This window comes from Vigna unguiculata, chromosome 4, assembly GCF_004118075.2.
Source record: "Vigna unguiculata cultivar IT97K-499-35 chromosome 4, ASM411807v1, whole genome shotgun sequence".
In the NCBI taxonomy this organism is placed as follows: domain Eukaryota; kingdom Viridiplantae; phylum Streptophyta; class Magnoliopsida; order Fabales; family Fabaceae; genus Vigna; species Vigna unguiculata.
Window position 1 is genome coordinate 38737975 of NC_040282.1, and position 17679 is coordinate 38755653.

General features: G+C 27.8%; 1 protein-coding gene across 3 annotated transcripts; it reads right to left on the minus strand.

The window, feature by feature from the left end:
* Window positions 1-1126: 1126 nt before the first annotated feature.
* On the minus strand, window positions 1127-8203 carry LOC114181616 (truncated transcription factor CAULIFLOWER D-like). Of its 3 annotated transcripts, XM_028068117.1 has the most exons (9): window positions 8021-8203; window positions 7293-7564; window positions 5475-5553; window positions 4003-4064; window positions 3749-3848; window positions 3172-3213; window positions 2542-2583; window positions 2329-2432; window positions 1127-1383 (listed from the first exon to the last, which is right to left on the minus strand). In XM_028068117.1, exons 2-9 carry the CDS (start codon window positions 7472-7474, stop codon window positions 1284-1286), a joined length of 711 nt encoding a protein of 236 aa, XP_027923918.1. In that variant the 5' UTR covers window positions 7475-7564; window positions 8021-8203; the 3' UTR covers window positions 1127-1283. The 3 variants fall into 3 exon arrangements, with proteins under 3 accessions (XP_027923918.1, XP_027923917.1, XP_027923919.1); XM_028068116.1 differs by lacking the exon at window positions 8021-8203 and having other exon boundaries at window positions 7293-7743; XM_028068118.1 differs by lacking the exon at window positions 8021-8203 and having other exon boundaries at window positions 1127-1380; window positions 7293-7742.
* Between the last annotated feature and the right edge of the window lie 9476 nt (window positions 8204-17679).

Genomic DNA, 17679 nt, shown 5'->3' on the forward strand with positions numbered 1-17679 from the left:
TGACGACCCGAATGGGTCCGATGACATGTACGTGCCCAACGACCCGAATGGGGCCAACGAGCCGAACAGGCCCGACGACCTAAACGTGCCAGACGACCTAGACGTGCCAAACGACCCGAGGACCCGAATGAGCCCGATGACCCGAACGGGCCCGACGAACCAGATGGACCGGATGACCCAGACGTGCTAGATGACCGAATGGGCCCGACAACCTGAACGGGCCCGATGACCCAAACGGGCCCGACGACCCGATCGGGTTGTCTTCGGGCCCGTTTGGGTCGTCGGGTCCATACAGGTTGTCGGGCCCGTTGGGGTCGTTGGGCCTGTCTGGATCATTGGGCTCGTTCGGATCGGTGGGCCCATCCGTGTCTTCAAGCCTATACGTATGGCTCGTCTTGGTCATTAGGCCCATCCGACTTGTTGGGCCCGTTTGGGTCGTCGGGCCCGTTTAGGTTGTCGGGCATGTTTGTGTCGTCGGTCCCATCTGCGTTGTCAGGCTCGTCTGGGTTGTAGGACCTGTTCGGGTCGTCGCATCCATACGGGTCGTCGGGCTTGTTTGGGTCATAGGGCCTGTCAAGTTCGTCGGGCCTGTCCGGGTCATTGGGCCCGTCCAGGTCATTGAGCCCGTTCGGGTCGTCGGGCCCTTCCATGTCGTTGGGCTCGTTCGTGTTGTCGGGTTTGTCCTGTATTCGGGCCCGTCTGGGTCGTCGGGCCCATTCGGGTTGTTGGGCCTGTTTGGATCATCGGGCCCGTTCGAGTCGTCGTTCTTGTCGAGGTCGTCGGGCAGGTCCGAGTCGTTAGACCTATTCGGGTTGTCGTGCTTGTCCGGTTCGTTGGGTCTGTCCCACAGATAGTAATATATTTTAAAAAATAATATATTTTTCATGTGGAAGATGAAAGCCCATGGGTTGGCCCTGGCCCACAGGGCTTTTGTAGGGCTTTTGGCCCTGTGGGCTTCTTTGTTGGGGGCTTTTTTTTTGTGTGGACTTTTTTGACCCTAGCCCACATGGGCCAGGACAAAACCCTGTGGGCTGGGCCAAATTGACACCTCTACTAACATGTCTATAAAGCTATAAAGGAACATTTTTCGATGAGAATTTGTACAATAAATATATATAAAATTATATGACATACACAATTTTTCTCTTATAGAATGCATAATCTCTTAATGAGAGAGTGTTAAGTAGAAATAACATTTAGTTTATGAAAACTATGGTGTGAATAGCAATGCATGGGTAGCCTAAGTAAGTGTTTTTGGAAGATGTAAAATAAATTAACATTCACTACAACCATCCATTGCTTTTGGTGTGAGTGCTTTGGTTACCCTCTGTCCTCATTTCAATTGCTCTTTCTTTTGAACCAACTTCTTGGTGTTGAAACCTACTACAACAATATTTTTTTTTTCATCAAACGACAAAAAAATATTATATGTTTATATATAAATATCACTCCATACTTATAACATATTGAAGAGCTTTAACTTGTGTATCGAAACTAAAATTGTCTATTTTATGGAATTTTAAATGGAGAATGAAAATAAATCTATGAATTTTTTCTATATAAATATGATTTTATATGTATTAGAACATTTTTTATGTAATAGAGTATTTAACTAATAAAATCATGTAAAGTCTTTGCTAGTTGCAACCGTTTTTAATTGGGCCTTTTCACTTGGATTTTCGGGCCGATAATCTTTCATGGCCTGATTTATCTAATGATGGGGCTTTTCTCTGCACCTCCAAAACTTTCTTCGGTACTCCATTTTTTTTTTTAATTCTTCTTTTGTTCTTTTCAGTAAAAAGTAAAAATTAATTTTTTCTCTGTTATATTTATTACAGCAGCCCACATCTTTATAGGAGGAAAAAAATTAATTTTTACATTTTACTCAGAAAAACAAAGGTGAAATTAAAAGTCTTTTTAAAAATATAGAAGAAACATTTGAAAGTGCAGAGAGAAGTCCACTCTAATAATTTAGACTTAATCATGTCCCTTGTCTCCAATTTTTTTTTGTCTAGGAATTTGTAACCATAAAAATAATACAATATTAGTCTAATGAATAATTTTTAGTTTTAAAATTCCAAAAGATGGGGAAGGTAAAAATATTTATAGGTTTAATTAGAAACTTTCAAGGCTGATAGGGGAGTTTCATGGGTATGACCCAATGTAATTGTTTGTTTTTTGGAGTTTTCTCATTTTTGTTCTTAGTAAGGAATTTCACAATCTTTGATGAAAAAATTCAACATATAAATACCTTAAATGTGTTTACTAATAAATGATCATTTTTTTTATATTAACAAAAATATAAGGGATAAGAAAATCAATGCATACCATGTGTTTATTGTTGTTCCAGATTCAAATTGATCGGCTTGTGTAGCATGCAATTGAAAAAAATTGTTATTGTCAAGCATGAGGCTTGAGAATTCATCTTTTTCCTACAAAATAAATTTTAAAAATAATGCATAAAATCGTAAGAAAAAAATGTGAGCATGCTATGGCTTCTCTCAATTTTATTTACATGATTATTAAAATAAAGGAAAAAACCTTGGATTCCAATTGTTTGTTAAGATCTTCCAATTTGCGCACCTGCAAATATATATAACTAATACAAATTAATTTACAAGCCTTTTGAATCTATTTTAGTGAAGATAAATTTTGCTATTGATATTGATCTTTTGCTATTTATTTTCAAATATGACATTGTGAAAGAATAAACAAAAAAATATATATATATATATATATATATATATATATATATATATATATATATATATATATATATAAGTCAATCTGAAATAATGATCAATTTTAATGATAAAAATACTTTTGAAGATCAATTTAAAAACTAATTTTTTAAGTAGTTAAAATTTTAATAAATAATATTACTAACCAATTTAAATATAAATTCATAATAAAAACTATTTGAATTACCAATTTAAATACTAATTATTATTTCTTTTAATAGAAATTATTTTAGTTAAAATAATTTTTAGTTTGGAAATTAGTTTCTAAATTTATTATTATATTACTAAAATTTAAGAATCTTTACTGTTATTAGGATAAATAGAAAAATAATTTTTAATCCACTTATCAAGTCTTTGTTATTGACAGAACGTAATTTGGGACAACAATAACATACCCTCATTTAATTAGTAGTTTGAGACAATAACATACCTTTTCGCGTAATTCATCAGCCCGTGCCATGAGTTTCTTTGTCTGCAATTTAAAGACACACCCGACAATAATAATCAACATAAATAAATAAATAAATGTTTTTTTCTTCATTTTAATCTTTTTTTTTATTAAATATGTTTTTGTCCCTTAACTTGTAGTGATTTAGTCATTCATTTTTCGAAATACGTAAATTTAGTCATTTTAATCAAATTTTGTTAAATTTATTTCACATTTCAAACACTTTTCATAATGATATTTGACTTAACATTAAAACAAAAATGTATCAAACATTATAAATAACTCAAATACAATATTAAAATGCACACGTAGCATCAAATAAACCTAACAAAATTTGATTAAAAAGACTAAATCCACGTATTTTAAAAGATGAAGGACTAAATTGGTCCAAAGTTTCGAAACAGACTAATTTTAAAATTCTCTGAAAATTAAGCGACCAAAAATATATTTAATCACTTTTTTTTTTTTTTTCTGTTTGTGATTTTATTATTTTTTATTAATGCTGGCGCAGCATCCAAAACTTTTATTAATATATGCATGCACGAGATAGTGAGTTTACTTGCTGCTGTCGAGTTAATGCAAGTGTAATGTCTAGTTGTTTCTCAAGGCTCTGCAATTCTTTAAAGCTAAGAGGCTCAAGTTCTTCTCCTTGAAAATGCCTTAAAACACACAAAACAAACATTTAATAAACTAATATATACACAACATTTTTGTTTCTCAATATATCTAATTAATTCAAAGAAGGATAACAAACTGAAAAATATATGCCAAAAAATTTCACACTTATTTTCTACGTCTATATTAAGAGGATACCTTTGTGTCCGCTCAAGAGATTCGTATTTCGCTCTTAATTTCAAGAATTCATGATATGAACTCTGCAAGGGACAGTACTATTAATATGCATGCTCACATTGTCAAATAAAAATGCCAACATAATGTATTCATAGAAGCAAACCCTCCTAAAGAACAATATTTGTGTTAAAAAAAGTGTAAATAATTAATTAAGACATGGAGGTGTTTGCAACCAATTTCCTCTGAATAATTTTGAAAAATATTAAAAGTATAATAAACTTAATTATTTTAAAAAATACAATCAATAAAAATATTAAAAAAAAACTAATAGTATAATTAAAGTATGAGAATCATATCACTACAAGAAAAAGTTATTCAGAGGCATTGATTGGTGTCTGCATCGTGTGGGTAAAAAATCTACCCTCGAACTGTAGAAGCTACAACGTTTTGCGTCGGCTTGAGAGATTGACTACAGTATCTTCGATCAAGCCGTCACTTAAATTTTATTTTTTAAAAATAATATTGCTATAATAGTGTTTGTGTAGCCAACGCTCATTCTTTATTTTCTTAAAATGTAATTAACACTAATGTTGGTCTAGTCGATTCTCACTTTATAATTTTAAAAATTTATCAATGATAGTGTTTCTTTAACCAACATTTTTTATGATTTTTTTAAATAAAATAGTGGTAATAGAAAGAAAATTTGGAAACTGGTTTAAAATATTTTTATATAATTTTTACCAACACAGATGGATTTCTAATATATTTTGCATTCGATCGGAAGTGTCACATTTCAGATAAAACCAATTTAATATATATATATATATATATATATATATATATATATATATAAATAAAAGTGCAAATCTTATTTTATAATCTGATATAGAATTGAGTTAAATTTAAAGTCTATCTGTTAGCTTTTTAGTTATTATTTTTCATAAAAAAGGGGAAAAACATAATTCATAATATTTATTAGGATTAAATAGTTTCTAAACTTGAACGCAAAATTATAATTTATTCCTATTTGAAATTTTGATACATTTTTGTCCATCAACTTTAAAAATAAATGGATATAATCCTCTAGAATTTAAAGATGTTAACTTTTTATTTATGTATTTAACGATTTTTGAGACTGACATTTGAATTAAAATGTATCAAATATGATAAATAACTCAAATGTTAACTCAAAACGTTGTTCGATAATAAAAAAATTGAATGTAATTGGATTTAAAAGATTAGATACATTCAATTTTAAAGTTTGCAAATCAAATTATATCAAAGTTTTGAAAATAAATTCTAATTTCACGCTTTAGTAACTAAACACTTATCTATTACTAACAACTAAACTAATTAAAAATACCATAATAAAAAGTAATGAAAACGATGACTAGAAAATTCTCATTTAAAGTAAAAGTTTTAGACACTATGTTATATAATGAGATAAGATTAGAAAAGAAAATTGATATATATGAAAGAGAAGAAGAAGAAACCTGTGATTCGAGTTCCGAGTCACCGGTCTGTAACTTGCTGTAACGACATTGGCGATACCTCTCAACGATTTTGTTAAGACTGATCATAATAATAATAAAGAAAAAAGCATTATTAGTTTGTTAATTAATTTAAGTAATGCTAGATAGAGTAATGGAATATAATGTACATGAACAAACACTATTATAAAAGCTTATGATTAATGGTAAAATTCATCTACTTCAAATTGATTTACTAATTAGTATATACAGCAATTCTAGGGTTTTATGCAACGGTTATAATAGTTGCATCAAACTTTTAAACTTAGTATATATTAATTAACCATGTTTTACATCGCTTCAGCATAAGATATTTTATTAGATGATGATTAGCAGGTGAAGTATTGATCATGGACATGCAAATGCATGTTATATGGCTTAATTAACTTATTAGTTTGTTCCATCTTTAAAATTTTTCCTTTTTTTTTCTCAACTTTTTTGGTAGACTTCAACTCTTAGGACACTATCCTTTGTTAGGTTTACGGAGAGGGTTTTATTGGAGAAATATAATACCAGTGGTACCTGAGCTCAACCACATAAGGCATTGACATCATTATCAACTCAAAACCTTAAGATAATGAGTTTATGTGTCTTTATCCTTTGTTCTACTTTCTCATTTTTAGACAATATGAAACTTAGACTCACACTTAAATTCCTAACGTCCTCCAACTAATATAATCTCATATATGATCTCAGTAAAATCTGAATATTCTAGGCCCCTAACATAAAGCATATGGTATGCTTATGCATGCATGTGTAGGAAGCATGCTATATATACATCCGAGGAACTCAATTAAAACAAAGCATCAAAATGTTGGACCATATCTTTTTATCTTTTCTTTTGAGTTGTATACAACTTTTGAGGGTAATCTAAAATACCACCCTCGTATGATAAAACAAATTGAGAATCATTAAGCTCGTTAATATTCAATAAAGAACAAGATTAGCTATTAATCAGCTCAAATTAATGATTAACATGGGGTTCCTAAACAATAATCATGCTAGCATCATTCGTAGCACTCACCATGATAACCAAACCACAGAATATGACTGTGTAATCGTTTTTCAATACAGATTTGTAGGAAGAATATGAATTCAACAAACAAGATCTGATCGACTGAAAATTATTATAGTGACATGAAAAGATCAACTTCCATAGACTTTTATATGTCGAACTTAATTCTAGTAATTAGTTTATAAAGTAATTTGCAATGAAAGGTTAACAAATATAAAAAAAGAAATCTGCAAAAAGCTGAAAATTGTTAAAAGTTATAAATTTATGAGAGCTTAATTTCTTATTTTGTGAGTTTTCGAGTTTTCCTGGTTTGGTAGTTTTTAAGGTTGTATTAGAAATATCATCTTATAACCTTGTCTAAGCGGGTCACCACACGAATCTGACTCGGATACCACTGTTGGATCTTTTGAGAGAGGATCACTGAGAAGATAAACACCAATGAAATCTGAGTCCAACTACATAAGGGATTGACACCACTTTCAGCCTAAACCTTAAAGACAAGACAATAGATTTAAGGGTCTTTCATTTTTATATAATATTCTACTTTCTCATTTATAGTCAATGTGGGATTTAGACTCACACTTGGATTCCTAACATAGTCGACTTATGATCTTATGTAAATTTGGATTACTCTGACGTCTAAAATCTTGAGACATAAATTTGAATCACTCCATGCCCTAATTAACTATGCATGTACAGCGGCAACATCTGTTGGCAAATTCAATTAAGAAAGCAGAAGAAAGATGAAAGAGAAAGAGAGAAATTACTCAGTGCTGCTGTACTGAAAAAGCTTGCCACGGCTAGAAAAGATGATAAGGGCAACTTCTGCATCACAGAGCACAGAAAGTTCAAAGGCCTTCTTCAGCAACCCACTTCTGCGTTTTGAGAACGTTACTTGACGGTTGATCTTGTTCTCTATTCTCTCCAGAACAACCCTTCCTCTTCCCATGCTTTCTCTCTCTCACACAGTGACAGTAAAACGATAACTATATGCTTCTAAATTGCACTTTCTTTTTCTCTGTTTTACTTATATATTCAACTGCAGAAGGGGTTATAGATAAGCACATGCATAAGGGACAGCGAAGATAATACGATCAAGATTCCATATTCTACTTCTATCGCCAAACTAATGACCACGCTTTTCCCCGCAATATCAGGTCAAGAACTCATCGTGAACCTAAAGTTTTTGTGATTTACCAACTACTACTACTGCTACTACTAGTTATCATTATTGCTTTTCAAGTCGAAATGCATTCGTGTAAAGCGTAATCAAAAAGTTGAAAATGAGAACCACTCACTGTGTTTAAACCAATCACATAATAACCAGTTTTAAGTTTCAAACATAAACATGTAATAATTAAGATTTCTTTTAATAAAAAGCAAATTTTCATCAGTGAGCATTAAGATAGTAACAAGGTCAAGATCTTAATTATTTTATGAGACATATATTAGAAGGAATACAAAGAATACTCTAGTCAAGTGCGGAACACTTTACCCGTCACTTCTAATAACTTTATTCTGCATATTGGATTAATATGCAAGCAGAACCATAATATTACATTTGCAAGGACGTGTTTGGTTAGCAGCTTCAACTTTCATTCTCTGAGTTCCAACAAATTTAACTTGGCTAAACAAATCTGTTGGATTCTGCTTCAATAGCATCTCAACATCTTTACAAATACACTCGAAACTTTAGGTGTATTATTTAGAAGAATATATTCCAGAGAAAAGAAGAGAAGGAGAAATGAAAAATATCGTCTGAGGAATGTGCATGCGACAAAATGGTAACCTTGGATTTTCTCTTTTCCATGATGATGCTTTTTCTTTTTCGAATTATCCACTTTCTCCGATAGTGACTGCCATGCCAAATATCTGTATATATATATTTCAAAATTTAACAGATTTTAATATGTTATTTCCATTAAACATAAATAGATTATATACCGCATTATATCACACTGTAAAAAAACATCTTAGATATGAAGTGAATGAAATATTATCGTTAACAATTTAATTTTAAATTTAATTAAATCCTATAAAATCATCTTGTAAGATGAAATTTTTATTGATTTTATATATTATATATTGATCTTATTTACACTTCTAACACATCCTATCACACGGAGACATTTACATATTGAATATAAAACTAAATATTAGTGATCCGATAAATCCTATAAATAATAAATTTTGCTATAATAAACTTTAATATACAATTATAATATCATGTTAAAAAGTAAATTTTAAATTTAACTGAATCTTGCAAAATTGATTTGTAATACTGTATTTAACCACTTGTATATATATTATACATGGTTAAATATGTTTTTTGTCCCTTAACTTTCACTAGAAATTGGAATTAGTCCATCTTCGAAATCTTGGTCCAATTTAGTCATTTAACTTTAGAAATATTTTGATTTAGAGTCATTTTAACCAAATTTGGTTAAGTTATTTAATTTTTTTAAACACGTTTTACGATAGTATTTGAGTTGTTACACCTTTTTGACATATTTTTACTTTAATTTTAATTAAAAAATTATCTTGAAATGTGTTTGAAATGTAAAATAAATTTAACAAAATTTAGTTAAAATGACTAAATCTAAATATTTGTAAAATTAAAAACTAAATTAAATCAAAATTTTAAAGATAGATTAATTTCAATTTTTACTCCTATTTAACCCTGTTATATATTGCACTTATCTATGATCTATACAAAACTTTTAATAATTATGAAAATTTCACTTTATATTCGGTCTTAATTAAGACAACAAAGGGTGGTTTGCATCAAAGAAAGGCAATAAAAGGATGGTACAGTAATACGTGTCGATCAAGCTGAATAGAAATTTTGATGTTTGATTCATTTTCAGTCATAATAGCCATTGAAAATGTGTGGTGACTGTTCTGAATTTGGTTAACAATGTTCATCTTTGTTGTCATCGATTCTCAGTCACATTGTCACTTCAATCTCATCTAATCTATAAGGCAATTTCTACTTTTTTTTTTCTTTCTTTTTCAACTTTACCCTAGATGTTGTTGGACCAGAGAGACTTTTATCATTTGGATTCAATTCCACTGAACTTGGACACGTTTCAGAACCCTAATGGCTCTTTCCATTGCTACAAAAGCTGAAGTTCTCTTCACCTTTTGTTATTTTCCATGTAAAACATGTTCATCCATCTGCAACTCGACACCTTGCAGGCTCACAACTAGTGTAACAGAGCAGGGGAATTCAATGTTTTTTTTTCTTAATTTTTTCAAATTATGTGTTTATACTTTGTTCTCACATATATGACCATATTGTAGACCAAAGTTGGTACAAGAACCCCACACTTCAAATTTTTATTCTCTATATATATGATTTTTATTCTCATGTTTTTTTTTTTTTTTTTACATTTCCCTTTGCTAAAACAATCTTAGTAATCACCCATCTTTAAAAACTTGAAAAATGAAGTTTTTCAATTTTGAAATTTAAGTGGTACCAAACATGCCCACTTGACACATATGTTGTCGTTAATTAATTTAATTCTTTTATATAATAACTTTACCACTAATTAACTTGTAACCTGATGAATTAATGGTCACTATGTACTTAATTTTTTTTCACATAATTTAATATGTTTTTGAAAAGAAGCCAAGGAAAAATCTCACTTGGCACCCTTGTATGTTCTTATAAACTTGAGTGGAGTGAAAGAAAGAATAATTTTTTTTAGAAATGGGGATCCACTAGATATGAAGTGTACATTTAATAAACTGGTTCTGCCCCCTTCTTCTGTAGCAAAATTCTTTTTTTTTTTCTAGAAATAAATTGGATTATCTATCACTTTTCTGTTTTTTTTTTTAAATTAGTGTTGTGATTTATCAATAATGGTTGAGATTTTCAGGATATTAGTTGAAGAGTAGCTCAGCAGAAAGAGAAATCCATTTGTAATGGCATTTTTGAATGGCAACATAATTTCGTTCAGTAAATCAATGGCCGAAGGAAAAAAGAATCTAAGAAAGAAAAAAAAAATGCATTCCACTAGATGTGGTAGTGCCAAGAACTCACAAACAGAAAGGATATGTTAACAATATATAATATGTAGTTTTCTTTCTTCATTTAAAAACTACAACTAAAGAAGGCTAAATGAAAATAAAAATTTATAAGGTTAGCAGAGAACGAAAATATACCAATAAATGAATAAAGTTGGAACATTTTTTGTTGGAAGGGTGAGTGTGTCCTTTATAAAAGAAAAGGTAAATAAATAGCTGAAAAATGCTTTTGATTTTAGCCAGAAAATATAATATTTACACACATTTTATTTTTCTAACATATGGAGAGTCTCGATTTGTTTCATGGACAATGATACTATAATTCTTATTTGTTGACTCACATCCTTTACTTTCTGACATGGTTTAGTGTGTATTACTATATTGTTTTTTATAAAAAAATTAATAACTTACACTAAATCACGTCAAGAACTAGAAGATGATAGTCAAAAAATGAGTTATAATATAATATTTCTTGTTTTAATTATTTAAAAAACTTGCTTACTTGTCAAAAAGTAAAATTTAAGTCTAATTTAACTTTATAAAGTTGACAATTCAATAACAAGTGAAATAATTACTTAATAAACAATAAATATTGTTAAGATAAATTCTAACCCAGATATTATATCAAAATAATAGACTTTAAATTTAACTAAATCTAATAAAATAAGCTTGTACCAACGTTAGTACATAAAATATAATAAATTTATAAAAAAATAATAAAAAGTAAAATTAAAAATGAAAAGTTGTAAACTATAAGAGTGAAACTAAACCTAAACATAAATGGAGGGAATGGAAAAAAAGAAGAATATGTAGGTTAAATGGGTGACGAATTTCTTAGGACAAAACTGCTGACAGATAAGGCATCCTACGGTGGAGAAAGACTTTGCAAGAGAATCACTTGCAGGGGTTGTGATTGTGAAGCTAAGTTAGCACCATGTATTGTAGGGATGGTAAATAAATTTATTTTTGTGGATATTCTTTATTTAAATTAAATATATTTTTATCTCTGTTTTTATACCCGTTACAATAATATACTTATTAATTCACTTCTCATATTTTATTTAATTTAAATTATTAAAATATATTTAATTTGTAACTTACTTTTAAGATTGATATTTTTAATTTTATTTTAATTATTTAATCTTTATCTAATTCTTACTGGAGGTATGGTCTTTATATACATCATTCTAATATTAAATAGTTGATAATATTTTGTTTTTATTACACAAATTTCATACCAATTAAATGAACATAAATTAAGTTTTAGTTTTCAAATAAAATAAAATAGCCAAATTCACAGCTATTCGTCCTTTTGCCCTCGTATATATAATAATAATAATAATAATAATAATAATAATAATAATTAAAAAAAATCAAAATTCAATACTTGTTATAAAAAGGACATGACAAAGTAATCAGATTTTACGACTGTTTTAATTTTACTAAAGGATTATCAAATAAATTTAGAAGAAACTAAGGACACAAAAAGAATGAATGAGTGATACTGATTAAAAAAGGGTAAAATTGTTCATGCATATAGTGTTTGACTTAAACAATTAATTTACAAATTTAGAGAGAACGTTTTTATAAATTATTTTAATGCTAGTGGTTATAGTTTATAATTTAATTATGTTTTTAATCTTAAAATTGGAAATTAATTTTGTTTTGACATATAATTGAAAACAAAGTTTATTTTGCTCTTTTTAATCTATAAAACATGTGAATTTGGTTTTTATACATTAAGATCGAGAAACTAAAATCTTTATTTTAGTTCTTCAAATTTATTACTTAAAAATTAAAATCATCTTTCTAAAATTTTAAGAAGTATTTTTTTTCTAAATTCAGAAAACTAAAATCAAAATTATTATAAATTCTAGGTATTAAAAATATAATTAAATCTTCATTGCTCTTCGCAGCACGTAAATTTTAATTTGGCGACAAGATTGGACGGTCTAATTTTAATAATAATATAGGAGAAATACTGTGTCAAATATGATCATCACGCGTGAGGTTCAAACAAAAAGTAAATTTAATTGAGAATATTTAGGATTTATTAGAATATATTTTTCTAAAAAATATATGTTATAAAGTAGAAAAACTAAAATTAATTTTTTTATGAGTTAAAATTGAAATTTTTTTGTAAAATCACTTTCATGTATTCTTTTAACATTTATTTTAGCTGTATAATTCAATTTTAAATGAAAAATTAATGCTTTTTTTTTTTTCAAATAATCTTTCTAGAAAAAATCGTCCTTCTATACCTTTACTCTTGGATTATTTTTGTTTTCTTTTTTTTTTTTATCAAATTATTTGTCCACTTGAACCTAACCAATACCATGAGACAAAATCACACTCATTTTCACTCTAACATGATTATAATTAAAATTTTGAAGTTTGTGCATTATGCTTGTGGATTTATATGTTGTATTAGGTTTAAGTGATGTTTAGACTAAAAATTGAATAATAAGTTCTCTTTGCCTATCAAAACGATTTAAGAATTACATGGGACCTGAAAAATAAGGTTGTTGTTTACTAGTTCGATATTTTTTTCAAATAATTATTTAAATCAAATATAAAGATTAAGTGAAGCTCAATCTTAATGTAATATACCATTCAAACTAAATTAAATTAACATTTTAGGGTTGGATTTGAAATAGATAATATAAATGTTAAACATTTTCTCACTAAAATTTAAAATAATCTGATTTCATAAAAGAATTATTAATTTTTTTTAATAAAATATTGTTAAACAAAGAAATATATTGTGATTTTTTATATATTTTATTACTATTATCATATTCATAATTTCAACTTTATCTTATATTCATAAATAAATTATACAATTTTATTTTATGATTAAAAATTACAATATTAAATTTTATCATACTTTAATAAGTATAAATACAAAAGTAAAATAAAACCAATACATAAAATAATTTTAGAAAAAGGAATACTTATGTATATATTTGTTACTAATCAGTTATAAATATTATATCTAAATATAAAAAGTGATATTTTATTTAGTTTGTAATTTTTAATCTAAAGTCTAAATTAAACTGTTGCGTTGAAAAAATAGTAAATCTAAGAATTTAAAAAAAAAAATCAATTTTATCCTTTTTCAAATTTTTGAATCTGTTTTAGATAATTTTTTTCTTTCTGTTTAACTGATATTGGTACTACTATATTTTGATGCAAGTGTGAATTGATAATTTTCTTCATGGATGTCCACTATGTTAGAAAATGTATGAGGATGATGTGACTATTTTAAAGTTTATGAAGGTTAAATTATGATAATGGAAAGGAGTGCAACAAAGTGAGGTGCTTATGAATTCAGACAAGGATGATGTAACTATTATTACTTTATTTCATCAAGTTTGCTAAATTCATTCCAATTTAATAATTACTAATTTATTTTTTATTTATAAATCCTATGAATCTTAATTAAATTAATTTCATTAGCTTGAATATTATAGTTCTCAAATTGATTTAAATTGACTGAAATTTGATTATATTTTCTAAAGTTTAATTTAAATTTATACGTTCGTAAATTTTTTGGAAGAAAATTTGAGTGTCATCATTTTATGGTCGCCACCATAAAAGTTACGCATGGAAGGACATTTACTTTCATAAAGCTTAATTATTTAGTTTAAGGTTTCCAATACTTTTAGGAAGAAAAGCTTCTTGTGCTTCCAAGATATAAATGTATGTCTTTCCAATTATTTTCTACTTTCACATTTCATATTTTACTTGTTAAATCTCAATTTATTGTGATAGTTTAAGATTTGATTAAAATTTGTTATGTTGAAAAGAAGTCTCTCAAAATATGATGAGATTTTTTTTTATTATAGTATATGCTCAAGCAAAATTTAAGAATAAGACAATTGCAAATAAAATAAAGGTAGATTTAAACTAGAGACGGTTTAAATCAATGAAAAATATCATATTTTCATGTTTTCAACATAGAACAAAATTGTTAACATACATAGAACAAGAATTAGAGATAAAAATTCAAATTTGTGACCGAATTCTAAAATTACACCAAATCAACAATTAAACATAAATATTTATAATTAAATTTAGGGTTAAATATGTTTTTTGTTCCTGAATTTTCAGTGAAAATTTGAATTAGTACCTCTTCAAAACTTAAGCCCAATTTAGTCCCTTAACTTTAGAAATATATGAATTTAGTGATTTTAACCATGAATTTAGTCTTTTTAACCAAATTTTGTTAAGTTTATTTGACGTTTCAAACATATTTTTCAGCTAACATTCAAGTGAAAATATTTCAAACCGTATAAACAACTGAAATGCTATCATGAAACATATTTGAAACATCAAATAAACTTAATAAAATTGTGTTAAAAGGACTATCCACACATTTCTAAAATTGAGAAACTAAATTGGACCCAAGTTTCGAAGATAAACTAATTTCAATTTTCATTGTATGTAAAGGGACCAAAAACATATTTTAACCCTTGAATTTAGATATCAAATTATATGTTGCATATAAGAATAGGAAACTTCTATATGAACATAAACTAATAACAAGAGTTAAATCTTCTCATGTTTTACTATCATAAAATACTTCCACGATCAATTTTAAATAAAAAAGTACAGTTACAATTTCATAGTGTAAACTAAGAACAATACAAGAATTATAAGTTAGCAATGAATTAATTATGTAAATAAAGAAATAAAAAGATGATAAAGTTTAAAAATGATTGGTCACTTGTAGAAGAAAAAGAGTTTCTATCACCAATTTAAAAGTGACTTTTTATATCGGTTATATAGGACATATTACATTGGTTGTAAACTCGATATAGACTCGATCGAGTTGATAAATTTGACACATTTTACATTGATTGTATAATCGATTTAAAATAGGATCATACAACAACAATTATAAAATCACAACCAATTTAGTATTTAGTTTATTTAAAATATAAAAAAAGGGGCAAAACATATGACATCAAACTGAAGTAATATGTGATTGATTTAAAAAAAAAGAGTTATTACATTAATTAAAGCTAGAATCGGTGTGATATGTTATATATTACATCAGTTCTAACTTTAACATATGTAATAACTCATCTTTGTCTTTTTTTGAAAATTAGTTTTGTTTTTATACCAAACCCAATTAACCTGTTGTAATCATAATTCACCAATCTTAAGTAGCTACCAGACCACAAGAAATTTAAATATTATCATAATTTGAAGAAATAAGTACCTAAATTATACTTATACATAAAATATTATCAACATCAACAACAAACTAATTTTGTCTAAATAAAACATTAGGCTAAGACAACAAACACCAATTTTTAGAAAGCAAAAAATATCTTGTCCATTAGTTGCAAATTTCTTCAATTGTGTTTGTTTCAATGATTCGTTATCGAAAAAAGCTTCTTGTTGTGACATTTCAGATATGTGATTATATTGTGTTGCTGACTTGGCATAAGTGCACAACCCTAGCTCAGCTTCATTTGGATCATTCCTTGTGTAGCCTAATAGCACGTTAGATGGATAAAGGCATGCTATGTTGTGTTTGTTGACTTGGCATGAGTGCACAACCCCAGCTCAGCTTCATTTGGATCATTCCTTGTGTAACCGAATAACACGTTAGATGGATAGAGGCCTACTCTAAGCTTTGCTAATTGTACTAGTTTTTTTTTTTAAAAATGGCTTAAGCTCTATCTACCCATTGTAATCGCCTCCAACTTCCAAATTGAACTACAACTAGGTTAGAGCTTGAAAAAAATGTTATAGTACTCAATTAAAACTCGTTGAGTCTAGAATCCAACGCAAAAAGGCTAAACTCAATTAGACACTTGTAGAGAAAGTTATGAGCAAAACAATTAGCAAAAGTCAAAGTTGAAAATATTGCATTTTTCTGCTACACTAAGCGCAACAATGAATGCGTTGGGCAATGTTGTAGCTGTTAAACATCCTAAAATTTGATAAACCAAGCTAAAAATGAAAGATAAAAGAAATACAGATCATGATGGAGTATAATAAACCTTAATATGAGAATATAGAAATTATTGAGTGAGTTATCAATAGGGACTGTGTTAGTTACATGTTATTGGAGAGTTTACAATTTTGTCCAGAAAAATGTATAAGTTTTTTATCAGAAAAATTACATGAAAAGGTTTGCAAATTTTTTCAGAAAATTTGCATGAGAATGTTTGTAATTTTTTTTCAAATACTTTCATGTTAAATAATATATTACTATTTATTGATGTAGACTTTGATGCGCTGAATCACATTAAATTTCTTCTTATTTGTGAATGTGATTTCCATAGAAGATATTATTTTCTTATTGCATGATTCCCAAGAATGACATCAAAGCTATGAATTTTTTTTGTACAATGACTTTGTTGATATGTGAAATATAGCTTGGTTGGGACGATGTTAGTGATGAAGAAGAAGATAGTAGTAGAAAAGTACTATAAAAATGAAGAGTTAACTTGAGAGTTGTCATCATTACTCAAGTTTCCTAAATATATAAGGGACTTGGGATAATTTAGTGTCAGGATTTATAATTTTTTCTTAAAAAAGTTATATGAGAAAGTTTGCATTTTTTTTAAAAAAAAATTGTACCAGAATTTTGCATTTTTACTAAAAAAGTTGCATGATAATACTTTTTGCTAAAATTGTTCAAAAAGATTTACAATTTTTAACAAAAAACAAATGTTTATTGAGTAATAATACTTTTGGATATAGGTCTTAAATTGTTAAAGTACATTAAATTAATGTTATGTTTTTATTTTTATTCTTATTTGTGAGTATACTTCCTTTAAGAATATTATTTTCTTATCTATTCCCACCAAAACATAAGTTTAAACAAATAAGATTTTACTTGAGAAAATTATTGTCAAAGGTTAAACATCATCAAACTTTACGCTTCTATTGCATGAATACACTATGTTCGGTGCCAATGAAGTCTCGAATCTTCTAAAACTTGAAAAAGGATCTAGTGTTACATTGAGTGATTTTAGATAAATTAAATTTCATTCCTAAACAACAATTTAATTAAGTAGTTTTCTTTAATTCAAAACAATGATAACATTTTTATATAACAATCATGTTATAAAATAAGTATTAAAAAAAGTACATATTTATAGA

Excerpts from the sequence above, each read along its gene's own strand:
- LOC114181616 (XM_028068117.1), bottom strand. The coding sequence starts at position 7,474 with ATGGGAAGAGGAAGGGTTGTTCTGGAGAGAATAGAGAACAAGATCAAC. Across the intron at positions 3,849-4,002 it reads TCTCTTGAGCGGACACAAAG|GCATTTTCAAGGAGAAGAAC; the intron begins GTATCCTCTTAA and ends GTGTGTTTTAAG. Across the intron at positions 2,433-2,541 it reads ACAAACAATTGGAATCCAAG|GAAAAAGATGAATTCTCAAG; the intron begins GTTTTTTCCTTT and ends TTTATTTTGTAG.